Below are 27,701 nucleotides of genomic sequence, written 5' to 3'. Positions count from 1 at the left end.
GTGTAAACAAGTTATTTATAAACCCAGTATGTTATCAAGTATACTTATTATGCCTAACGATCGTGTGAAGAGCAGGTGTATGCCTAATAACAAAGATCATAGGTATGCAGCACAACTATGGAATTATGAGTAATTAGTTTTTGCGCTTAGGTGCCAAGAGTAGAAAAATACTTTTGATCAGGGGTAACCAATACCAACAGTAGCTGTATAATTCTGCAAAACTCATCGCTAGCTGAAATGCAACATCATACAGCACGCATATTCTATAGACCCCACTAAGGTGGTATACAGCTGAACTACGTGACTGACCACCACAAGCGCACGTGTACACAGTACTGCCGGGAAAACCAAATAGATCGAGGTGGCAGCTAGCTTGAGACATCCACCAAAAGTACAATTTGTATTTGGCCGCTTTAGTCTGAACGCGGCTCGCGAATGGCACGGTTCGGGTATTAGCATCAGTATCAGTAGTCGTTCTCCAAGCTGCTGAGCCTTGAAATCCATCGCCATTTCCATCAACGAAGAGGTTAATCCAACACATTAGATTGTGAATTAGACGTCATTGTCTAATTGTCAGCACAGCAGTTACCACTGTTCGAGTACCGCACTGTTTGTTTTATCCGCCACCCGGGATTCTCTCAACGCGAAGTGGCGACGGATATAGTCAAAAACTACAATTAAAAAAATGGAATTAGAGAAGGTAGGTAATAAACAACCTCCCCATAGGGATCGCCCAACGTCTCGTGCGTGTAATTAGGAATGTTTGTGTCGCCGTCTATTCTAAAATTAATCCCTGTGATCGTGCAAAGTGCTAGCAATTTGCTGAAACCGAAAGTGAAAGGATGTTGTATAATGTGGTTCAAAGCAAATAGCAAACATACCTCTTCTTGAAACCGGTATTAGACCGAGGCGAACAAATAAAGGCGTGTGAAGTGCGCCAATCAATATACGCTATCGAAAGACGCCATTGATTCAGTCCAAAACCAATGAGGTCGATTAGGCATAGAACAGGTTCTATGGCACCGAAAATGCAATTTGAATGTTTAGAACAAAACAGCACGTTATTGAAACGTGATTTTAGGTTCTCAACTGTTGTAAAACCTAACTGCGACGCGTGTGTCTGAAGTTTATCTTTGTTTTTATTTGCATCATGTCGCTATGTGGATGCTTTCTTTACTGTAATCAAATGTAGGGCACACACAAGTTTAAAAAAAGGATGTTTAAATCAAACAGCTACACAATTATGCAAGAAACCGAATTGCATAATATAGTCAAAAATAAAGTGGGAAAAGCTTTTTAAGTTTAGGTTTTGAAGTCTGAAGCACACTTTTCACACAACAAACGAAATGAATCGTTGAGTAATAATTCAAAGCTTCTCAAGTGGAATTTAAGCCGGCTATATAAAGAAATAGAAATAACTAAAAACGTTCTTTTTGTTTGAAATCGGCAGCATTACGGGTTATTTGTCGAGAAACCCTGCGATTGACCTGTCAACCTTCGATTGAACTATCATCATTCAACCTGTTTCCCAAAGAAGTTGTTTTTGTTTTAACTTATGAGCGCGAGACATGTTTTTTTCGTTATGTGAATAGTTGTTTTTGTCAACTGGAAGCGAAGTCCGTCAGAAAGTTGAAACCTTCAGAGATGCTGCAGCAAATACTTTAGTTTTTTATGACTTTATCTTCCGTCTGCGCTGTAGCCTGTGTGATTGATTATAGATTGTGTTTGCGAATCCGCAACTGCTCTCCGTTCTTTTTGTTAATCGTGTTATGATTCTTCATAACAAGATTTACAACCTGTTCTATTTATAATTCTAGTTTCAGTTCTAGTGTTAGTTCTTTTTCTAGTTTTAGTTATAGTCTTATTTGTAATTCTAGAGTCTAGAGTTTTATTTGTAATTCTACAGTTTTATTCAGTTTCCATTTCTAGTACTAGTTATAGTAGTTACGGTTATAGTTACAGTTAGGTATAATTCCATTTCTAATCCCAGTTGCAGTTGTAGCTCTAGTACTAGTCTTATTTCGAGTTCTACTCCTAGTTCTAGTTCCGATTCTAGTTTTAGTTTCAATTAAAGTTCTACTCCTAGTTTTAGTGCTTGGACTTGTGTTAGCTACTACTAGGACTAATGCTAGTACTATTACTAGTACCACTGCTGCTGCTAGTGATTGGTGATTAATGGTGGATGAATGGGAAGCTAGTATCTATTATATGGACGCATGATCGCGGTGTAAAGCTGCTGATGTTTGATACTTCAATCGACCATCGAATAACTAACAAATTGATAGAAACTGATTTATTATTTGACCGAATAACTCAAGCTTAGGATCGCCCTTGTTTAGCATAATCAACGAATCAGACACGTCCGGAAATCGAACTGTCCGGAGACTATGAAAGTAAATTTCGTCAAAATAACTCAAGGTTAAACTGTTTGTTAGGAGCATTAGCTATTAGCTATCATTTTTAAAAAACATTATCAGCTGTCATTCAAAAACCACGTATCTGGATTACAAACATATTGATTGGAAACAGGAATAATGCTATTGATTTTCAAGACTGTAATAATATTAAAAATGCTAATAATATTGATTTTTATTACAGTCTTAATTCGCTAAACCGCTAACCAAAAAATAAAACGTCGATAACACTGGTCAACAAGGGCGAAAAAAGTAGCTCAAAATAGTTGCCTTAAAAGATTATAACCAGTCCAGTGAATTTTGGTGCTCCTAGTGCGGCAGAGTGATTGCTAGCCGGGTTCGTCACTTCTACGTAGGCTCATGGGAAATTTCAAGTCTCTAATGTCGAATTCGTTTTCTCTGTGTAGCTACACCGTCCCGGACTACACTTCGCGGCTAGAAAAAAAAACATTTTCAGTGTAGTTGCATTGGTATGCGTAATAATAGGGATAGCAGTTAGTTTGTTTTGTATTGGTCATCATCGCCATCAACTTTTTGTCTCGTTTCCATTTATATTTCCATTTCGCAAATGTGCTGAAAAATATTTACCTGACACTTTACCACGTGGAACGAGAACCAAAACAAACCAGTTTCGACACATACGTGTAGATGTGTTGGTATCTCCCAAAAGTACACTCTGCTTCTTTCGGGTGTAGTCCGGAACAGAAAAAGTGTAGTCAGAGACATAAAAAGTGTAGTCCGGAAAGTGGAAAAAAAACATTCACAGGGTAAAAAGTGAAGTCCCAGTGTAGCTACACCGCAAAAATGAATTCGACATAAAAAGGTCATCTTTTTAGGGAGCACCAAAATTCACAGGAACGGTTAAAAATTACATATAATCATTAATTTTTTTTATTCAGATTGAGCTCTAGGGCAAAACATGTGTTTACCAGTGTAATCGATTGTTTCTAATCACTAAACGCGTGTACTTGTCTAACTTGTCTAACAAGAAAAAGCAATAACCGACGGTACCAAGAGAATTTTACTGTGTTCGAATGAAAATCAGAAAACCCAACTAAACTGGTGAACACTACTTACAGATTTTTTTGCCTTCTGCAGTAAACTTAGCAATTTAGCGGTTATTATTTTGAAGTCTTAATTTTAAACGACGCTAACAGTGTCGCTAACCAGAACAAAAATTAGCAAAATCACTTTTTCACTCGTTGGAAATTCGCTAGGCGATAGGTAGTTTCATATTCAGCAACAACGAACGAAAATAGGATTCCAGATAAAAACCGTTTGTTAAACCGTTAGCGTAATTTATTGAAACTGCGTGTGTAACCAGACGTAACTCTGATAGTCATACGGAATAAACACACTTTTCCAAGCCCGAAAGCACTCCCCCGAAACAATACGTAGAACGATTCAGGAACATTCTTCCTGAATCGTTCTACGTATTGTTTACGTAAATTGATTACTACCTCATTTTCATCGAAATAGACACCTACTCGCTAATGAAAATCAAGAAGCCGAACATTTGCTTAGTAAGAATGAAACGGAACACTCAATTCAGTACTATACTGACACTTGTATGCTCATCACTACTGCGAGCAGTGAAACTAGTTAGAAATGCAAATATTATAAGTACCTGTGGGTAATTAAAAATGCTCATTGACCTAGCTACTGGCCTAAGCTTCGATGTAACAGAACTGGGCGTTGATATTATCTCGTTGATGTTGTATTGCTAGTGTAATTAATGAGTACTCCTTTTGTGTTTGGAGGAGTATGGTAATTTTTTAGGTGGATTAGTCAGTCAATAACATTTCATTATTATATTAAATATTAACTCTGCTGTTTACAAAATCTTTTTGGTATACATAAAAGATGATCCAATTATTTTCTCATTAACTTGAAAATTATGTAAATTGTTTTTAGTAAAGCACCTTTGAAATTCTAGACATGTAACTCGTATAGTTCAACTCGCCAAAAATAGTAAAAAAAACTGTTTAAGTCTCAAGTAACTTACGACATAGTATACTTCGACATCACATACTTTGATTTCAAAACATGCAACAGCCTGATGTTTACATGCTTCCACATGGTGGTTTGATCTTTAACAGCATCACGCGAAGCATATAAAACCAACACGAGAACAGGTTTTCTTTTTCTTACCGACTCTAATATTCCGTTAACATTTAAATGCGTTTGAATGCGGCGGCCTATTGACACTAAAAGGTAATACCAACATACCGGTTTAGCTGTTCGTTAGTATCAACGAGAAGTTATTATAAGGTTTTTTTTTCAACCTGTGTCAGCTAAGAGTAGTGAAAAACTAACTGATTCATCAATTGCACCTACACCACCTCCCACTGGGAAGGCTGATGGTTTAAATCACAAAGTTCAACTTGTCAACTCAAATTTTATCAACTTTTTCCTATTCAAATGCATTCAATACCGAGTTTGCTTCTGGTGGTCCAGCGTTAATGCATTCGGTTTAAACTACCTAGTTATGAAATAAAATTGTAACCAAGAAATGTAAATGTTACGAAGCTCAAAAACTTGCTCACATATAATGCTTACAGTTTTGTTTCTTATGTGAAATTTTACAAAGAATATCATGAAACTATCAAATTTAACATTTTTTCTGGATTCTTTGCTCAATTTTCTTTAAAAGTCATCTATCAATATTTTTCGAACATCTTACGTCTATGGATTGTAAGAGAAAGAATAAAGAAATTCTGAACAAAAAAGCCTCATTTTGCAACACAGGTCCTGGTCCAATCGAGAATCGCTTTAAAATTTGGGATCTTTTTAAAGCGAACCTAGATGAATAGTTCCCTCAACTTTGAGCAAAATCCGCAATGGTCGTTTTGAGTGGCATGAACACTTTACATGTAACGAGCACCCTGTTTTTGAAAGATTGAAAATTTCACGAATGTTGAATACATTTTAGATGCACGAATATTTGCTGTTTGTTTTAAAACAAAACGCGCCGAATTCGATGCCGAAGTCGTCGATTTTTGTGACGAATACGGCGCGTATTGTTTTAAAAGTAATAGAAAACAGATTTGACCGTTATAAGATCGAATAACCGGTGAAATATTACGGAGTAAAGTAAAGCACATTTTATTATAAGATCGATAGTTTTAGGTTAGATAAAGGAATATGTTGATAATGACATTGCTCAAAAGGGATTCCGACACAAGGTCGAATAAGGGATAACAAATATATGTCGAATAGAGGAACTGCCATTCTTCAATATCCCTGCTCAACTCAGGTATTCCTCAACCCGAACATCTCTCGCAGCTCAACAAACGTAGAAGTTGGTAAACCCTTCGATAGAATATCTGCCTGCTGATCTACCGAAGGGACGAACTCAATCAAAATGTTTCTCTTGCCCAGAACTCCGGTTGTATAGACACGGATCGTTGTCACTGGGCCTAAATCCAATGCTGGTGACGAATTGACGAAACCGTTCATTCCAGCCCCGCGCAGGTTGCTTGAAGCTATAAATAAAGTGGTTGAGGCGGCACATCTGATCGTCGCCCTGCTGGAATCCGTCCGGTTGGACCATATAGATTTCCTCTTCCAAATTACCATTTAGGAGGACTGCCTTCCTACACAAATAGTCGTTCCAGATTCGCTACTGCCAGTCTGCTCTTAAAGAGTTCAACCTGCCCAGCGGTGCATATATTTCGGTGTAATCATATCCGAAGCGCTGTGTGAATCCACGGGCCACTAATCTTGCCTAGTAACGGAACGGCTCGCCATTTGCCATTTTGGCCAGTCATCACGCTTCCGCATTTCTTCTATAGTGTCCGGAAAGTCCTCTAAAAACCCGATAGCACTCATGTCAAATCCTGCAAAGTCCGTGTCGAAATCCTTCTGCCAGATGGGAGGTTGACAATTACGACAACTCCGACCCCATCGCAATAGGATACACTTTCACGAACCAACTCCAGTTTCCAGAGTGACAGGCCCGCAAACGTCGCTGTCACTTGACTTTGATGTTTTGTTAATTTCGTCGACCATGCTGGTCTAAAAGAGACGCGCAAAGTTCTTCTGGTTCAGGTGGCCATGCCAACGATGCAAGAGTTCATCTCACCTACGCACATCACCACACGAGTACAGTGATTTTATGTTCATTGCCTTTTCGCCCACGTAGAACTCAAGTTCATACAGTAGATCCTCGCTTGCCGATCACGACTGCCTCCGAATCTTTGAAAATCTTTACCGTTCCGCTTTGTAAACTCACCGACATTCCCGCACTTTCAACCTTCCTTACTGGGAATAGAATGCACCTTGCTTCTGGTACGAAGAGTACGTCTTTCACTTCGCAGGCGATCTTTTTCTTCCCAACAACGGAATTCACAACGATAATTTTCGCGTACTTCGCATCGGTACGTTACGAAAGATGGTGATCTTTCACAATAGCAATGGTCATCGGTCGACCAAGTAATTTTAGATTCACGAACAGGTCCCGATTGTTTGCTATGTGTTCAAATGCACCCGAATCTACTAACCACTAGATCTTTTTCATCGTGTTAGGACTTCCGTTATTAACACAAGCCCTTGCTTTGTTCCGAGAAGTGGGCGGCCTCATGATTCTTTTTCTTTTCCGGACACAGCGACGCTTTATGGCCAATTTTTTGGCAGTAAAAACACTTTATTTTCTTCACTTTGTTTTTCGGCGGACTTCCATTAGAAACTACTTGCAAACACCGCCGGGTCCCGTTACGAAATACCACTTGCACCAACGTCTGAACATAGCCTAATTCCCTGGTCTAGTAGCTGAAATTTTGTGGACTCCAGCGTGAGCGTTTCTTCCAGCTGTGAGTTCATCGTAGTAACAATAGTTGTGTAATGGTCACCTAGACTCAGCAGCAATCCACACACAACATTGACGTCGTCCTGCACAGCATCGATGCCACGCAGCTGCCGGACAAACAATTCGTTTCGCAGGAAATGCTGCTGCAATGGTCCGCCTTCGTAACTCAGCTTTTTTAACTACCGACTAAGATGCATTCTTTTCACAACACTTTTGCGCTCGAACATGCGAGAGAGTATTCCAGATGGCCTTTGGAGTGGCATGCCCCTGCACGTACTCGTACACGAACTGGCTGTCACTTATCCGAAAATGATAAGGGATTTACATTTACGTTTCCTCTTTTTCTCCTATTCCAACTCTTTCCTTTTCAATGCCTTCTCCTCTGTCCTTGTCCTTGATGACCAACTCCTACCGTTACCGTACTTCCGTTGTGATGAGATCCAGTAGGTCATATTCTTCCAAAAATACTGTCATCCAATACTACCACGTGGTATAGTTGGTCCCGTCGAAGAGCTGCACACGATGCAGATCTTTTTCCTGCTTAATCCCCCACTTGTTTACCTTTTCTGGCAGACGAAAACAATTCCGAACTTATAAATCGCGTAAACTGATGGGAAACGGATTTTGCCGTGATGAGATCGAATAGTCAGAGAAATATTTCGGATTGAAGTGAAACACGTTTTATTATAAGATCGATAGTTTTAGCACAGACTAACAGACATAACACGTCGAACAAATTTCTAATAAAATCATCGTTTGGATGATTCCAGTACTTACGTTAGTAACACTAGCACCATCTGCTGTCGTGTTCGCGCTGCGTCATGTATTTCGACATCAGCGCCAGCGTTAATGCATGTGTCAAATGGGGAACTACAAAATAAGTATGAGATTGCATGACAGCGCTCCAGGCGACGTTTTCGCGCGATGATTGCTATTCGAATGAAAATTTGAAATGAACGTTATTTGTGGCGATGGAGCTAGGTTTCAGTGTTACGTCTGTTAGTCTGTGGTTTTAGGTTAGATTAAAGAATATGTTAAATTGATATTAATGACTTCAGCGAAAAGAAACAGAAAACATAGTCAAAGGTGGGAAGTAATGACAGTGAAAATCAGTCTAAAGGTGTGGAAGAAGGAAAAACTCATCAGCATAGACAGCAAACCCACAGCAACGATATACTCAAAAACAAATCGGATCGAATAATACGGTTCTTTTTGTGTTTGTGAAGATCACGGCTAAATCTGCTATTATTTTCACAAATTCCATAATGACGAGTTTTCAGTCTGTAACCTGTGCGGTTACAATTTTAGCATCGAGTGGAAAATTTACTTAATTATGTGTAACGCTGCAAGAGCGTGTACGCGTAAAAATAACCCTAACTTTGGGTACTGCTGCGAGAGTGTATAAGTGAAAATTTCCCGCATTTGGGCACTCCCGCAGCAGCGTGTACTTGTTATGACAGTTCTCACCACTTGCGCTGAATATCGTTCACGTAAATTCGTTTAAATTCGTTCGTTTTTTCGTTTGTGAACGATATTGTCGCGTTAGTTAGGTTTGATAATTTTTTATTTATGTTTGTGAATTAATGTTTAGGGTTAGATAGGCCGGAATTTCCCTCTAGCTGTGGAAAAGTGGTGTGCTGAATGCTGACTTCGACGTCACGGCGGGTTTGTTGTGGTCGGCAACAGAGGCATCCATCGCGGGAAGAGATCTAGGGATGGGAAATATCGACTAAAACGGCTATTTATAATTATCGATAAACTCTCTAATACCATCGATAACTATCGATAGTTATCGATAGTTTGACAGCTAGAACCAGATGAAGAAAAACAACAAAGTGTTGCTCCTGTTGTGGACAGGAACAATATTTAAAAGTTTATTCGTACACATCATTCGCACTCAAGCGAAATCTCGTCGTTGTCCGTATAAGGTAGAGTGGTAGATTTTCTAACAATTTTGAAGATGATTTCATGTGAGAGCGAACAATCATCGAATTCTATCGATAGCTGGCAACTATCGATACTATCGATAATTATCGATAGGTTTCCCATCCCTAAAGAGATCAGTTTAGCCTCGACCACGGTAGGACATACACGTCGCGTGTTGTTACTGTTTTCTCAGTGCGCGTTTTTACTGTTTGTTTACAGTTTTGTTCATTCGATTTGTGTCCCATGAAGCGAAGGTTGTTCCGCTTCTTCGTTATAAGACCAGCGAAGGTTGTTCCACTGGCCCGTGAGTGCGAGTGCTACGAGTGGTGTTTGCTCGCCGGATAGGGTAAGCTGCGCTATTAGCTACCCCCGGCTAAGTGCAAAGGAGCAGAGAAGATACCACCCCGCTGATGACCGTTGAAGCAGGAGCTGTTGGATACCGCCAGACCGACAACGAGCGGCAACGTCGCCGCAGCCTCCCCTTCCCACCACAAAACAGCCAGAGAAAAAGGACGGAATAAACGCGGATAAGTTTCTATTTTATTTATTTGTTGTTGTTTTTTCTTTTGTGTTCTAGCAAAAGTTCGAAAGTCCGTTAGAGATATCTGGCCGCACTGTAAGGGTTTTGCCGGGCAAATTTAAGTGTGTACAGGGTGACCCCCTGTTACAATTGGCGCAAAGCGCAAAAACCGCACTAAAAAAAAAAAATATTTTTCTTAGGAAAAGTATTTTTTTTCCTTTTGAGTGTGGGGTACCTCTATCAAAAATTGGATTTTTGCTAGAATTTCTGTTACGCAAGTGGTGAGGTTTCTTCCGCAATATTGTTCGCGGTCGTATTGTTTATTTATTTTTCAGTGTTATTTATATTATTTATTAAATATTTATTGTATATATTTATTTATTTCTGAATCGGTGATTTTGCGTTGGTTTTGGTGGAACTGCCAGACGAGTTGTGGAAAGCTTGAGTTTTTTCCAGTCAAGGTGGTTGCCAACCATAAAATATTTACATTTTTCAATTCCGCTCAAATTCCTGACAAAAAAGGGAATCGTTAGTGGGCGAAATAACAATACAAAGTTTCTTACCGTGTTGATACTGAATGCTTTGTGCTTTCGAGTTCTTTTCCGGAAACATTGAGAAAATGGCAATGATGGTTGAAAAGCTCAACAGAGCTTATTGGTTGATGCGGGTTGACCATTTGCATTTCGACGAGCTAGATTTTGAGTTGAGCTCGCGGAATCTTGTCATCTCGGCTGATTCGGATCCATCTGGGGTTCAGCGGCAGCGTCGTTTACGGGGATTGTTGGCTGAAGAACGGTCTTCTCCGGTGGAACGCTTGCGCGTGTTTCATGGGGATGCTGCGGAAGAAATGGAGATCTGCCTTGGGAAGTTGAGTTCCATTAAGGATCCGTTATAGATGCCCAAACAAGGAGGTTTACCGCACAAGGTTACTCCATCTGGGGTCTAGACTCCAGATAATCCACAAATACACAGCAGGGGAGGTCAACCAGGAAATTTTGGGTTTGTTGGCGGAAGTTGCTGCTACATATCAAGAACATTTTGATTTGGCGGCAGTGCTTCCTCCAATTGAAAATACTGGGGAAGGTGGAGCAGGTTTGGAAGATTTGCTAGACACGAACGTGCCACCAACACAAACGGCACCCATTTCCCCGCAAAGTGTAGGATCTGGTCCGCTCGTAGGAGAAGATGTTGGGTCTGTCTTGAGCGAGTTAAGGGACGAGATTCGACTTTTACGTCAGCAATCCCAACGAGATAAAGCTCTAGCGGCTGAGAGGTCTGATAGCCTTTTCGAAGCTACTCAGACGCTAATGGGCGGGATTGCTTCACTGAACACTATTGCTTCAGTTTTGCGAAAGACGGTTCAAGAAGTTGTCTCACTTCGTGAATCCGTCAGTGAACTTCGGGCGCTGGTACATTCTTAACCAGCTGGCGTTCCCGGGATTGATCTGCAGACCGATCTGGACGAAAGACGTGAGACGGACGAAATCGACGAGCCAGTAGAACCGGAAGTACATGATCCACCACTGGCGCCCACATTGAACCAAACCGTGGTGGAAAAGTTACTCCTGGACTTCCTGAAAGAGCGATGTCCGTCACTTCCGATTAAAAACACGGAACCAGCATTACCAGTCATTCAGTCCCAGGCCCCACAACACCATGTGAATGGAAGGTCAAGCCCGACAGGTGGGCGTTTTCCTTTGTCCAATCGTACGGGTAATGAAATACCATCCTGCTCGGGCTACCATTACAATCGTCGACCACAGCGTGTCTCCGATTGGAAAATTGAGAAATACGCTGGGACAGATGATGGGCTAGGACTGAATGAATTTCTGGACTCCGTTGAAAATTATGCTCATTGCGAGCAAATTTCAGAGGAGGAGCTGTTCAATTCTGCAATGCACCTACTCACTGACAATGCTCTTACTTGGTATCGGGCTATGAGATCGCAGAACAGGCTTTACAACTGGAACCATTTGGTTTGTGAGCTTAAGGCAAATTTCGTTCATCCGGAACTTGACGCCGCTCTCAAATCAAAGGTTTCCCAGCGCCTGCAGATTCGAAACGAGTGTTTCCTGGATTATTTCCAGGAAATGGAAAAAATATTTCGTGCTATGACGGTTCCCATGACACCGAGCCAAAAACTCGACGTGCTCAAGCGGAACCTCAGGCCGGACTATAAGCAAATACTAATTTCGAAGCCAGTGAGTACGCTTGCAGAATTGATGACTTTCGGTAAATTGATTGACACGTACAAAACACCGATTTACCGAAAAGTGTTCGGTTCTCAAAAAGAAGTCGCTGCTTATTCGGTAAATCCGCCGGTTAACCCCTCGAAAAAGGACCAACCAAACAGAAAGGGAGGTGGTTCGAATAACAGCCATGTTGAAACCAAAACATTTTGGAGCAAAAATTTCCAAAAGGATAATTTTGCTTCCAAAACGCCGTCTGAAAACAAGAAGAAAAAGCCAGGTGTTCAGACGGAAAAGAACCTTGTCGAGAGAAATTCGAAACCGGAATCCAAACAAAAACCGGTGACTTGTCTCGACTATCTTGTGGAGCAGCATCGACCTCCTAGTCTCGGAGTCTGTTACAACTGCGGTGGTACTGGACACGAGCATGAGGCGTGTAGAAATCCTAGACGAGTCTTCTGTATTTTGTGTGGATTCAAGGGTTTCGATGTCTCTCGCTGTCCCTACTGCTTAAAAAACGGAATTCGTACCAACTAAAGTCGGAGTTGTGTAAGGATGTGCGCCCCATAGAAAGCCTAAAATTAGACCCCCAAATTTACAACAGTTTTCGACCAGCTCATGATGAGGATTATCGTGATCCGTTGTTTGTTGAAACCATCATCCTCGATGATCCGTCCGATAATCGTCCTTTCGTTTTTGCCGTAGTATATGGCCATTCCTTCAAGGCTTTGCTCGACAGTGGTAGTAATGCCACCATTATCACCGAAAAGTTGTACCGAAAGTTTTCCAAAAGTCCTTTGAAAGGTTTGGAAAGGCCAGTTGAACTTCGTTCAGCAAATGGACAGACCTTACCGATCCTTGGACAAATATATCTTCCGTACACTTTCCAAAACAAGACAAAGGTTATTTGCACCCTTGTAGTGGAGCAATTGACAGTTTCTTCAATACTCGGTATGGACTTTTGGCGCGCCTTTGGAATAACACCCTAGTTGCAAACTTGTGCTCTGTTGAACTCAGGTTCGGAACGGGACGAAGAAGTAGAGATCGTATTCAATTTCAAGCGAGGTCGTATTCAATTTTCCGGGCACTACAGCCTGAAAACAGGTCGTAACCTGTTCGATACAGGCCATTTGTTCCGGAGTAAGTATAGACTCACTCGGAGCTCCGAGTGAGTCTATACTTACTCCGGAACAAATGGCCTGTATCGAACAGGTTACGACCTGTTTTCAGGCTGTAGTGCCCGGAAAATTGAATACGACCTCGCTAACAGAGCACAGGATCGTAATTGAGGAAGAATTTCAAAGTGCCGCGCCTGTTTGTCGATATCCTTATAAAATGAGCCCAAGAAAACTGTCTAAAGTCTGGGAAGAAGTCGACCGTTGGCGTTCTATGGGTATTATTGAGGAGTCAGATTCCGATTGGTCTTTGAATATTGTCGCTGAGACCAAACCAGACGACTCTATTCGGCTTTGTCTAGATGCCCGGCCTCTTAATGAGCGTACAGTACGTGATGCATACCCTCTGCCGCATCCCGGGCGCATTTTAGGAAGCCTGCCTAAAGCCAAGTACCTGTCTACTATAGACTTAAAGGAGGCTTTTCTCCAGGTTCCTTTGGCTAAGGGCAGTCGTAAGTTTACTGCTTTCAGTGTGCCCGGCAGGGGTATGTTCCAATTTACTCGTCTACCCTTCGGTCTCGTTAACAGCCCTGCCACTTTGGCACGTCTGATGGACCAGGTGTTAGGACGAGGAAAACTGGAACCGTACGTCTTCGTTTACCTCGATGATATCATCGTGGTAAGCGAAACGTTCGAGCATCACCTACAGTTACTCAAAGAGGTGACCAAATGTCTAGCCAAAGCCAATCTGACGATAAACCTGGCTAAATCCCGTTTTGGGGTTCCAGAGTTAAAATTTCTTGGCTATTTGTTGAATCAGGAAGGTCTAAAGGTCAACCCTGACAAAATTCAGCCGATACTCGATTACGAGCGGCCGGTGACGGTTACTAAACTGCGCCGATCGGTTTAGTGAGGTAACCGCACCTTTGACCGACCTCTTGAAAACAAAGGCCAAGAATATTGGCTGGAACTCCGAAGCAGAACTCGCGTTCCTGAAGGTAAAGGAACTTTTAGTCACTCCTCCAGTGCTTGTCCCGCCAGATTTTTCGAAGGAATTTATTCTGCAGACAAATGCCAGTGACACTGCTGTCGCGACTGTTCTAGTGCAACAACATCAAGAGGGGGAAAAAGTGGTAGCTTATTTTTCACATAAGCTAACCACTCCCCAACGGAATTACCACGCTACCGAAAAGGAAGGTCTGGCGGTTGAACACTTCAGAGGTTACTTGGAAGGTTATCATTTTCGACTTGTCACTGATTCATCAGCCATTACCTGGATACTGAAGACCAAATGGAAAACCAGTTCGCGCCTGAGTCGGTGGAGTTTGGAACTACAACTCTACGACATGTCCATTGAGCACCGGAAAGGTAAGGACAATGTCGTTCCGGATGCCTTATCCCGTGCTGTAGCTGCCATTTCGGCATTGTCCACTTCAGACTGGTATTGTTCCATGAAGTCTAAAGTTTCAGCTAATCCTGATGATTATCCTGACTTTAAAGTCGAAGATGGTAAACTTTTCAAATACGTGGCCTCGAAAAGTGTACCATTCGACTCTCGGTTTAGTTGGAAATTGGTCCCAACTCCCGAGTGTCGAGAAGAAATCGTGCAACGTACCCACGATGAATTGCTTCATGTGGGTTACGATAAAACGATTCACGAGGTTCAAAAACGCTATTTCTGGCCTCGTATGGGACCAGAAGTTCGCGAATATATTCGCCAATGTGGGGCCTGCAAAGAGATAAAAACACCATTTACCTCAGTCCAACCAGAAATGGGTCAGTCACGCACAACCGGTGCACCGTGGCAGATGATTTCGGTGGACTACATAGGCCCACTTCCTCGAAGCAAACGGGGCAATCAACACTTGCTAGTCGTCCTCGACGTCTTCAGCAAGTACGTAATGTTGACCCCCGTTCACAAAATTTGCAGTGCCTCACTTTGTGCGACCCTTCGCGAACAATGGTTCAACCGCCATGGAAGTCCGGAAATCCTGCTGAGCGATAATGGTTCGACGTTCATCTCCAGAGAATTCAGCCGATTCTTAAAAGAAACAAATGTTACACATTGGCTGAACTCGAGATATCATTCGCAGGCTAACCCGGTAGAACGAACGAATCGTTCTATAAATACGGCAATACGCGCGTACGCCCGCACGGACCAGCGCAACTGGGATGCCCGCATCTCTGATGTGGAGTGCATCCTAAATACTACGGTTCATTCTTCTACCGGGTTTAGTCCTCATTTCGTCGTCCATGGTTGCGAAATGGCATCAGGGGATGACTACTCCAGGATTTCCGGGGAGGGTGATCTAAAATCAAGACAGGACCAATTAGGGACAATTCGGGGTATTGTGGTTAAAAATCTTAGTAAGGCCTCAGAGGGTGCTCGACAGCAATACAACGGGCGACATCGCAAATTTGCGAACTCATTCGCAGTCGGTCAAATCGTTTACCGACGAAACATGAAGTTGTCGAACACTCTCGAGCCTTATAACGCTAAAATTGGACCACAATACTTACCGGCGAAAGTTCTCGCCAAAAAAGGATCTTCGTCTTACGAGCTGGTTGATCCTACCGGGAAAAATCTTGGTGTCTGGCCAGCAAATCTTCTCAAACCAGCATAAACTGGTACAATTTTGTACCGGCGGCCTGCCTTTAAACGGATTGTTCATTTGGGAACATTTCAAAGGCGACCGCCGGATTACATTTGGACTGTAGATCCATTTATGCGTTGCTCTACCTTCTTCTAGTGCATAGTAAAAAGAGAGACTTACACTGCTGTTAGAAGGTTCTTCATTACCTTCGTCAACGTTTTGCGTGCTTTGCACTAGTGGCGGAGTAATAAATCGTTCCGCTGAAGTTTTGCCTTCTGTTCCAAAATCAGTCGTGACGGTGTAAAGTTTAATTTTTGCCGGAATAGAATTCCGCGCCTTTTGGAAAAACACCTACGCACTGGCACTTGGAAACAGAAGGCAAACAACCGAAAACACCTCACTTCGCCTTGTTTGGTGCCATTGACTTAGTTTTCACCCCTCTTCAGCGGGGACTTTTTACAATTTTTTGCCTTGTTTGGGCGATTCTTCTTCGCACAAAACACTTTTCCCCTTTTCTATAGGGATAAACACGCACGCGCAACGTATTTTTGCCGCGAGAAACCGTCGCGAAAACCAAAAAAAAATCACAGGAGGGTTGTGTGCAAAGCCACGACCGCGAGGTTGAAGTAGAATACTTTTACACAGCTCTACTTACGGCTGCACATTAACCTACGGCCGGGCGAAACGGTTCACGCCGCTTTTCGCGTTTAGCCTGGCAGAGGCATAATGTGAACGGCCAACACAATAGAAAGGTGTTTTCACATTGAAAATTAGACACGGTTTTACTGGAGTAAGTGTTGTTAAATGCATCTACCGCTAATACCGCCGCTATCGTACGAAAGCGCTTCGTTTCATGTGGGGAATAATATCAACAACGAAAAATTACACGCGTCTAAGCACACCCGAACTGTTTCGCCATGCCGCTTCCATTTACTTCCTTATAACATCCGCCTCATGGAAGTACCGGCTGCACCTACCGCTGAGGCTGTTACCATACTGCTACTGGTACCCAAAACTATTAACTCTTCAAATTAAGTGTTTTATTTGTCCACAAAAGAACAATTGTTCAATTCCCTATCGGATATAATGCAATCGCAGCTCTGTAATATTACCGACAGTAATATTCTTCTGAACAAAATGATCCAACTTTTCCATTAGAGGAAGTGCCGGCTGATGTACGCCAAAAATCTCGCCCGATCGCTCGCGTTGGCGTTCGTTCTCAGGCAGAGGCCTGAGACGTGGTGACCAACCACAGGGCAAGTGATTTGTTTAATTTGAAGGCAGCTACAGGCGCAACCCGCTGATATATTCTGTTACCGCTGAGTGCTGATATCTGCTGCTGCTGCTGTCAACGTTGTGGACGGTCCATCCAGCTCACCTTCCGACTAATGAATGTAGCTAGTTTTCCCAGAAACACTCTTTTATAGCCGAAGGGTGCTACGTAATAGGCCACGCTCTATCAGTTCAGTTGTTCCATTCCCTAATGTTCTTCAGACAAATTATTCCACAATTCGCATTTGATTTTTGTATCCAGCGAATTAACACCGATGGTGCTCTCACACAGGCAACGATTTTAACTCGTATCTTATTGTGGTTTGTAACATCAAGCGGTTTCGTTTGCACGCTGTTGCGTGTTGCATCATGTTGCAACTTGGCAGCTGGGAGACGACGAAATTCTGTTTATGCTGATTGATTGAGTCGACTTCATATTAGCTCTGCATAGTCGAACTAACTGCTTTTGTGCGCTAACTGCAGTCTTTGCGCTGCCCCTACAGTGGGGGGTTTACTAAATAAAGTGAAAATTAGACAACTACAACAGAATTTGATTGCATCCCGCACAGAATGTCTGCTTGTGTTGATGCCAGAAAATTATTAACCTTCAATTATTTTTTTATTTGCCTTGAAAAAAGCATTTTGCGGTTCAAAATCGGTTGCTAATTACAACCTTTGAGCTGCCCTAACATTGGGGGAATTTAGATACACGGACAACATGCACTGAGGAAGCTATTTTACATTCAGTAAATTCGACGGGTGCGACAAATTTAAATTGCTAGGATGCAACACAGAATGCTTGCTTGTGTTGACAAAAATTATTAATTTTCAATGACTTGTTTATTTGCCTTGAAAAAGGCAATTTGATTTCCAAAATTGGATTTCCTGATGGCAATCTTCATGCTGCCCCAACACGGGGGGAATAATGGCTGTCTGGCGACACACGCTGAGAAAAACCGCGCTGCTCCTGAGACGTGGTGACCAACCACAGGGCTAGTGCTGTTTCTAAGGAAGGACGACTGCTGTTGTCGCTGTCTAGAACTATTATGAGCGGCTCCGGCTGAAACAGGCTCTTATATAGGCCAAATAGCATGTTTTCAACTGCATGGTATATGATCCTGTCGGCCGTGCTTGGGAAGCAAGCATATAACGACCAATCAGAGGTCGAATTTTTCGTTTTGACAAGACTTGGCTATTTTCAATAGTACAATAGTGTGAATAATAAAATTACAATTATCTTATTTTGGGAAGAATCTTAGAAGATTTTCCAATCTATTGCTGCAAGAACGAAGGAAATCCATCGAATACTAACCGATTTATTAGCGTTTGAAATTGGACATATTTTTCACTTTTTTCGGTTTTAGATTTTCATTTCACATCCCTATGTAGCCGAACTTCCTGAGAGAAGTATTCTACTTCAAAATCGCGAAAACCGGAATGTGAACGGCGAGTTTCCATTCTGGCTTGTTTACATAAAAAATTCATTAATCATTCCGCATAGGAATACGTCATCGCCGGTTGACGTCTCCAAACGATGCCGTGCTGCCAGAAACGATAAGATGGATTCGGATTAGAAACTGATCGTTTGTGGTAAGGCAATGTAATGTATGTACGGTGCGTCCGGAGGTGGATATGTATGAATGTGCGTCATCGCAACCGAATGTTGTGTATTCGGAGTCTTGCATAATACTGGGGTTTCAGATTTTAACCACCAGGGTGATAAAATTGAATTCCTTAGGGAATATTTTTATTATTTACCGCATTATGCGAGAGACATTCTTTGGTCCCTCTCAAACGTCTCAGTATGGGAAATGCTTTTGAGATGAACAGGGACAGAAAGACATGGTCCAGAATGTTGACGATGACGTGGGATGGGTGCCAGACGGAGTGCGTGAATGTGTGATTGGATATGCATGAGTGGACGAATAAAAGTTGGTGTGGTTGATTGAGAAGCAATGTTCTAGAGTTAATTGAAAAGGTGAGTCGAATTGCAAATGGCGATTGGAATGAAAGGGTATGTATGAAAGAGAGAATGGAATGAGTGGTTCGGAAATTAACTCTAGCTCAGGTATCGAGTGTCGGCACCGTAAGAACACGAAAGTTGGACAATCGATGAAAAAACCCGACAACCGTTCCCCTGCAAGTCAGAACCGTACAAAATTAGTACTGGGACTTGCAGTATTTCGGGAAGATGAATTGTCTTGAAGAATGGATTAGAATTGGATTTCAAGTTCAGGCCTTGATTGGGTCAGATGATAGCTGACTGCTTCTCGCTTTGCGAATGCTTTCAAAATTAGCACTTCACATCAAGACCAAACAATTTCAACGATTCGGAACTCCGGTCGATTAGTTTTTGGAATTGTTTGCTTGTAAATTACGGAAAGAATGATGGGGATAGTAGATTTTGTACGTATTTATTTATTTTTTTGTTTATTCATTTATTTATTAATTTATTTATTTATTTGTTCATTAACTTATTCATTCCCCGTTTATTATTGTTATCGGTGTTAGGTGTTAGGTTAGTAAAAAAATTGCTGTCAATTTTTTTTCCACTCGGTGTGGGCGAGATTGTAACCTGTGCGGTTACAATTTTAGCATCGAGTGGAAAATTTTCTTAATTATGTGTAACGCTGCAAGAGCGTGTACGCGTAAAAATAACCCTACATTAAGTACTGCTGCGAGTGTGTATAAGAGAAAATTACCCGCATTTGGGCACTCCCGCAGCAGCGTGTACTTGTTATGACAGTTCTCACCACTTGCGCTGAATATCGTTCACGTAAATTCGTTTAAATTCGTTCGTTTTTTCGTTTGTGAACGATATTGTCGCGTTAGTTAGGTTTGATAATTTTTTATTTATGTTTGTGAATTAATTTTTAGGGTTAGATGAGCCGGAATTTCCCTCTAGCTGTGGAAAAGTGGTGTGCTGAATGCTGACTTCGACGCCACGGTGGGTTTGTTGTGATCGGCAACAGAGGCATCCATCGCGGGAAGAGATCAGTTTAGCCTCGACCACGGTAGGACATACACGTCGCGTGTTGTTACTGTTTTCTCAGTGCGCGTTTTTACTGTTTTTTACCGTTTTGTTCATTCGATTTGTGTCCTGTGAAGCGAAGGTTGTTCCGCTTCTTCGTTATAAGACCAGCGAAGGTTGTTCCGCTGGCCCGTGAGTGCGAGTGCTACGAGTGGTGTTTGCTCGCCGGATAGGGTAAGCTGCGCTATTAGCTACCCCCGGCTAAGTGCAAAGGAGCAGAGAAGACACCACCCCGCTGATGACCGTTGAAGCAGGAGCTGTTGGATACCGCCAGACCGACAACGAGCGGCAACGTCGCCGCAGCCTCCCCTTCCCACCACAAAACAGCAAGAGGAAAAGGACGGAATAAACGAAGATACGTTTCTATTTTATTTATTTGTTGTTTTTTTTTCTTTTGTGTTCTAGCAAAAGTCCGAAAGTCCGTTAGAGGTATCGGGCCGCCCTGTAAGGGTTTCGCCGGGCAAATTGAAGTGTGTACAGGATGACCCCCTGTTACAAGTCTTAGCACTATTTTCACGCTATTTCCTCATCTACAGGTTGCAACTCAAATCTGGGAATTTTTTTCAACTGCTGCCAAGATGAACCTACTATAGAATATTGAATAAATTCTCATAAAGGTACATTCATTATCTTCGAAAAAAGTAGGAGGTTGTATCCAAGACACGACCGCATAAATGACGTAGAACTACGTACACTATTAACAAATGCATTAAGTGTTTCATTACCCTAGTAACACAACTGGTTTTATCAAAGTTTCATAGCGCTTTTTTGGCTGTATTGAGCGCTATAAAACTTTGATAAAACCAATATTTTTACTTGGGTAATGAGTTATTATGTCTACTAATGAAGGATTGTGAATTTCGTGAACCGGATTCAGCAGTTAGCAGAACGTGCCGAGTTAAAAACCATACACAGCACACACACAAATCATACCATATCATAGACACACACATCATACCATATCATACAGACACATACACATCTCCCAGCTGGTCTCGAGGTACGATGCTGGCCTAACAAGCCAGTCGTCGTAGGTTCGAGTCTCGGCTCGGGAGAGACTGTTAGTGTCAGTAGGATCGTAGCGCTAGCCCCGCAATTGTCCTGTACACTCAACAGTTGGCTGCGAAGTCTGTGTATAATAAACAGAAGGTCGAGTTCCGATACGGAATGTAGCACCAAGGCTTTGCTTTTTTTACAGACACATACATATCATACCATTTGATACAGACACACACAAACAAATCATATAATATCACACACACACATGATACCATATCATCATACCATACACACATCATACCATATCATACACACATACACACATAACACCATATCATACACACACAGCAAGCAAGCGACCAATCAGAGGACGTTATTTTTATTCCAACAAGGCTTGACAATTTTCAATAGTGCAATAGTTCGTAGATTCAAACAACATTTTTCTGCATTTGGGCAGGTGCGTGTATAATTTTCCAATCGATTGCTGCAAAAATGAAGAAAACCGGTTGAAAACCAACCGACCTATAAGCATTTGAAAAGGGACAAATTTCGTCCCAGTTTTTCAGTTTGCGTCCCTGTGTGGTATGCTAAAGTAAAACGTAGTTCTACGTCAAAAGTTAATGAACATTTGAGACCGGTCCGTACCGGTTTTTTCACGAAGCTCTTTAATGAAGCGGTAACAAGAGTGGAGTACGGTCTTTACGATGACTTTTCTAATGCTAATTATTTCTGTACACCAAGGAATTGAAAATCCCAAAGAAATCTTTGGTTGAACTACACTGAGTCAGATTCATTGGGTCGCACATTTTGGAAACAAATAGGGGTTGAATGGTTGTTCAGGAAAGTTATCTTTTTTGGCGTAATGGGATGATGCTTTATCAGGCTAGAGCATATTCCTTTGTTTTTGCAGAAATGGAATCAAAAGTTTTCAGGAACATGTGTACATATCTCGATTCATAACCAAACTAATGGGCTTGAACCATGATTTAGACAGAAAGTCTTTTTTGTCCATCACTCTGGCCGGTCTTTCCTAAATACATTTATTGAGAATTATTTTCGAGGTTTTCAGGAAACTATACACGGTCAAAACATGAAGATTTTCACTTTTTTAATGGTTAAAAGTGAACTTTTTGCCAAAATTTTGCTTGCTCAATGCTTATCGACGCAATTGTGAACAGATCTGAACGTGTATGAACAAAACAACAAATACTGGCATAAGGAGAAAAAAGCCAGAAAGAGAGATATAATGTTATTTCTGTTGTCTCTGATCGTGTTTGTTGTGAAGTAAGACAGTTTTAGAACAAATCCAAAATTTTAAGTTATTACCCGTTATGTTTACTTCACTGGAAAAATCCATCAGTGACGGCTTTTGAATGGCGAAACTTTGTGAGGAAAAAGTAAAAAACTTACTAATTTTTTGGTTAACACGATGGGGTAAAATATGCATTATTCATTTTATGATTTATTTTAATAGTTACGAGCTTGAAAGGGAGAACAATAAGTACTTCCCTGCTTTTCAAAAACAAAGATGTACCTATCTGTGCTTTCTCTAAATTTTCCATGTTGTGCAGTTTTTGAGCCCTTGGGTTCACACTGACAGCCTTCTTCGAGAATTTCTTCGTCATATTAGCTCTCTGTACATCTCGGTCTTCAATCTTTCTTCAATGTGTAAAGAAATTTCAAAACATATTACTGAATTTTAAAGCTCGTTCCACCTCATACTTATAATATCTTTAACTAAATATTTCAACACATTTCTCCTTTGAAACCCAATACATGTTTCAAAAATTTATATTGATCGTAATACTTATTCTGTGGTACATAAAAAATCTACACATGAGATTGACTTTGCACACTTGGGGCCTCGTTATGACGGATCATTTGGAGTTCTTGGCCTCAGATGAATCTGTCTAAAATTTTAATCAACTGAGCTAATTTGCATGAATACCATGACAAACAAAAAAGCTCAATTAGAACCAAGAAATTGCGATGTGTGCACGGCACAACCGTTATGTTGAAGGTTTATATCTACTTTCAACGTTCGTAGTTTAAGATATTCTAGAATTAAAATATGGTCAGTTCAGCAACTCAACCGCAACGGCAACGCAATAAGAATCGCCAAAACCGGTTTTGTCATCTGGAATGAATAAAAACATTATATTAGCCCGTAACTTAAACAACTCACAATACCTTTTCATGTTCATTTCAAGTCACAAAAAATATTCTTATAAGGTCAATGATGTTCAGTTTTCTTTATTGCACACTCTATTCTAGCAATTTCATAGCCACAGGCGCAGGTTGGAAATAAGATGTAAGGAGATATTACTCAATCATCAATATACACTGTTTTTAACGCTAGACAATTCACCTGCGATTCACTGCCCTAACTAGCTTAGAAACCTGATTTGATAACTGCACTGATGATCATTGCATAATAGTATTAAATTGATTTCATTTACAGATGCCATTCGATCTCGGTTATGATTTAGACGAGGCTCTCAAACGAGAAGAAATCTGCCGAGATGACTTCAAGGCTCTGCGAAACCCGCCAATCGAGGGAGCGCCAACAGATATGACCGATAAGCAACTGGCTTGCTTTTTAAACGCATGCAATAAAAACATCGATCAAACCCGAAAGGTCATTAAAATCTACTATGCAGCCCGACGGGACGCTCCAGAGCTGTTCAATGATACCGACCCACTCAGTCCGAAGATTCGACAGTGCTTCGAAAACCAGTAAATTGCGGAATTGTTTCAAGTCTACCTGATATAAAAGCAATAATCAATATTTCATTTCAGAGACTACTTCATACTACCAACTACACCCGCTGGTTACTCGGTAGTTTACCATCGGTTAAACAACCCGAAAGCATCAAACTACAACTTCGACGAAGCAGTTAAAACATATTTCATGCTACTGGATTCCTGTATCTACAGTGAAGGTCCACGGCCCGGTTTGATTTGTTTGTTTGACATGAGCAACGTTGGCCTGTCACATCTCCTGCGAGTCAAGATCAGCACGGTGCGAAAGTTCTTCCATTACTTGCAGGACGGGCTCCCTGCAAAACTAAAAGCCATTCATGTGTTGAATGCAGTTTCGTTTTTCGATAAAGTTTTATACATGATTAAGCCTTTTATGCACGCTGAAATTTTGAAAATGGTACGTAGTGCCACACGCATTCGAGTGAAAGGATATGTTAATGATTTTTGTTAATATTTTCAGCTATTTCTGTATACCTCCAATGCCAATTTGGATAAATTCTACGAGGAATGGATTCCTCGGGAGTGTCTACCTTCGGATTATGGTGGACACCTGAAATCAGTAGCAGAGCTTCACAAGGAGCACATAAAGACATTCGAATCACTTCGGCCCTACTACTTAGCCGAAGAGCGTCAGAGAAATGGAAAATGCAGCTTAATAGAGGAAACGAATGCAAAAATGAAATCTTTGGAAATTGATTAGTATAATTTTAGTGAATCTGGTGGGTTTGGATCTGATTATTTGTACATTAGATAGTTTGTGCCAATTTTTCCGATGATTTTCTCCCAACAGTATGCGTACACTACAGACACAACATGAGTAAAATTACAATGTGATATTTTTTACTTGCCTTTAAATTTCCACTAATATGAGCATGGGTTCGGTATATGTACAAAGTATTAGGACAACGGATAATAGATTTTATTTTTACAAATACTATAAACATGTTTCGTCTAAGAAAGAAAATATCTCATAATGTACCTAGTTACAGTATCAAAACTTATTGCCACGGCACCACTGAGTGCTCGGTCAAAAAAACAATGACAGCTGTCACATTTTTCGTAAATCTTGGTTCAACCTAACTAAAATTTCCGCATGAAGTATTATCGAGCTATCACTATCGAGATTACGGATATTTTGTGCCAAAACTTCAGTTAGGTGAACGGAGATTTACGAAAAAATGTGACAGCTGTCATTATTTTTTCAACCGAGCAAAGTGTGTAAACCTTAAGATGAGCAAAAATACCATGTTATCTCTCAAATCTTCACCATTTCAAAAATTGTCAGAGTTTCGTTCAGTGAGGTGAACATAGAAAAAAAATACCTTGAGAAAAGTGCCCTCAACTTAATATTCTCATTGGGTTTCGTTGTCATCACTTTCCTTCACATTTACAGCTTTTGACAGAGTAATAAATAGACGAAACACGCGTTTACCAGCTTCTATGTGAATTTATTAGCTATTTTCTTCACCAACGTATGTATTTGTCAATGCTTATGTATTATCGAGCTACTACCACAGCCATTATATATGTCGAAAACGAAAATATTGCTGAAAACTTGGGGTGAAAATATTTCGAAGCAAAAATAGTGAAACGTCAAAAAAATCCTTCAAAACTATTGCGATTTTCAATTAAAATTTAAATAATAATAGTTAATAAAAACTTGCTATGACATTATAGGACCACAGTATGTTCTTCATAGAAACGGAGCCAGAAATAAGTCATATACAAACCCAGTGCAGTACCATAGGCGCGTCTAAGGCCTGAATTTTGTACAATATGTTTGAGATACGGAATGTCGGTCATTTGGATATCATCTGGGAGAAATGGATACGAAGCTGTGGGAGTGTCAAAATAAACCAGAATGAGCTGACATTGACTGTCAATTAGAACCAAGGGAAAAAGAGCATTTTTGCCTTTCTCCTAGGAAGGTATAGCAATCACTTGCAAAACCGAAAGTATAAAAGTGGTCCAAAGGGCCGAATGGCATATATCACTCGACTCAGCTCGACGAGCTGAGCATTTTCTGTATGTGTGTGTGTGTGTGTGTATGTGTGTGTGTATGTGTGTGTGTGTGCAGATTTTTATTCTCACTAACTTTTCTCAGAGATGGCTGGACCGATTTACATGAAATTAATTGCAAATGATAGGTCTTGTTGTCCCATAAGACCCTATTAAATTTTATTGTAATCGGATTTTTAGTTTAGAGGTTATGTATCAAAATGTAAAAATCATGAAACATCATTATCTCGAAAACTACACAACCGATTTGAACAAAATTGGTTTCAAATGAACGGGCTACCTGAAAAACCCTTAACTTTTGAATTTTATAAAGATTGGAATTGTGGTTCAAAAGTTGTGAAAAGAAACGTGTTCTGAAGACTGTTTAATCTCACTCATGTTTCTCAGAGATGGCTGGACCGATTTTCATAAAATCAATGTCAAATGGAAGGTCTAGTTGCCCCATAAGACCCTATTGATTTGTTTTGCAATCGGACTATTACTTTGCCTGTTATGTTTAAAAATGTGAAATCCAGCTATGAAAAGGAACATATTCCGAAGACTACTCAAACTCACTCACTTTTCTCAGAGATGGCTGACCCGATATCCACAAAATTAGTGTCGAATGAAAGGTCTAACTGCCTCATAACACTCTATTGAATTTTACTGTAATCGAACTGTAACTTCGTCTGTAATGTACCGAAATGTGAAAATCACGAAACTCCACAACCGATTTGATCAATATTATTATCAGATGAGCGGGCTAGTTAAAGGTTAACTGATGAATTATGATTGCACACGTGGTTTCAAAGTTTGGCTGCCCTATACGTTCCCATTTCATTTGATTATAATCGAACTTAAGCAACCGTTATGTATTAAATTGTTAATAAAACAACGAAAGTCTATTATCTCAAAGATTACATGACTTATTTGAACATAACTAGTGTCATACGAACGAGTTATCTCTCAAACTTACAAATAACAAAATTCATAACAATTTGATATGTGGCTCAAAAGTTATGGAAGGAAAAGAAATTCAAAGACTATTTGAAACTTTTCTCACTTTGATCGATATATGTGGCCGCAACATAATTTAAATGTGGTGTCGAACTATTTCAACATTCCAAATTCATTGATTCCTTGCGACGTGTTTAAAGTCTGCAAATGCACGACGAATCGATCAAAGTCAAATAACAAATCGTTTGAAATGATTGGTTTTATCGAAATGACAACATCCTCGACTTTTGGCTTCTGTACATCGCCTCAATTCTGAATATATTGGGTGGTATTCGGTCATTTCCAGCAGATTTGGCTTCAACCTGGCACCGGAAATACCCATTTTGGGAGGTATTTAGTTATTTTGGTTGTTTTCCAGAAACTAAACGTGAACGTCTTTAAATTCAAAATGGTGTCCAGGGTCAATGTTTGGTTTCTATGCATAATCTCGATATCCATATTGAGTATTATTCGGTCATTTTCGACTGTTTCCTAGAAGTTGCCATTAAGCAATTCAAAATGGTGCCTGATTGGTTATTTTAGGCTCTTTTTCACAAACCGGAAGTCGTCGTCTTGGATTTCAAAATGGTATTTTCAATGGATTTCAAATGGTAGCGTCATTCTGGTTGAAGAAACACCCATATAGGGTGTTATTCGATCATTTTCGGCTCTTTCCCAGGAACCGAAAGTCGCCAACCTAGAATCCAAAATAGGGTCTGTGGTCGATTTCAGTTGCTGTGTATCATTCTATTTCCGGAGATGCTCATGTTAGGCGGAAATCGGCCATTTTTGGCTGTTTTCCAGAAACCAGAAATTCATTATGGTGTCTGAAGTCAATTTTTAGCTTGCAACATTCTGGCTCCGGAGATACTCATATTGGGTGGTATTTGGTCATTTTAGGCTGTTTTCCAGGAACCGAAAGTCGCCATCTTAGAATTCAAAATGGCATCTGTGGTCGATTCGAGCTCCTGTGTATCATTCTAGATCCTGATATTATTATATTGGGTGGAAATCGGCCATTTTTGGCTGTTCTCCAGAAACCGGATGTTGCCATCTTATAATCAAAAATGTTGCCTG

The 27,701-nt window shown here is 40.8% G+C and overlaps 1 protein-coding gene across 2 annotated transcripts; it reads left to right on the top strand.

The window, feature by feature from the left end:
* The first annotated feature begins 396 nt into the window (after window positions 1-396).
* LOC129730034 (alpha-tocopherol transfer protein-like) lies at window positions 397-24,564 on the top strand. 2 transcript variants are annotated; one of them, XM_055689006.1, is made up of 5 exons: window positions 397-700; window positions 19,715-20,485; window positions 23,329-23,603; window positions 23,667-24,027; window positions 24,091-24,564. In XM_055689006.1, exons 3-5 carry the CDS (start codon window positions 23,329-23,331, stop codon window positions 24,328-24,330), a joined length of 876 nt encoding a protein of 291 aa, XP_055544981.1. In that variant the 5' UTR covers window positions 397-700; window positions 19,715-20,485; the 3' UTR covers window positions 24,331-24,564. The 2 variants fall into 2 exon arrangements, with proteins under 2 accessions (XP_055544981.1, XP_055544980.1); XM_055689005.1 differs by lacking the exon at window positions 19,715-20,485 and having other exon boundaries at window positions 400-700.
* The last annotated feature ends 3,137 nt before the right edge of the window (window positions 24,565-27,701 follow it).

The sequence above is a fragment of the Wyeomyia smithii genome, chromosome 3, assembly GCF_029784165.1.
Source record: "Wyeomyia smithii strain HCP4-BCI-WySm-NY-G18 chromosome 3, ASM2978416v1, whole genome shotgun sequence".
NCBI classification, from domain to species: domain Eukaryota; kingdom Metazoa; phylum Arthropoda; class Insecta; order Diptera; family Culicidae; genus Wyeomyia; species Wyeomyia smithii.
Note: the sequence above shows the minus strand (reverse complement) of the source record. Positions and strands in the feature narration are given on the sequence as shown.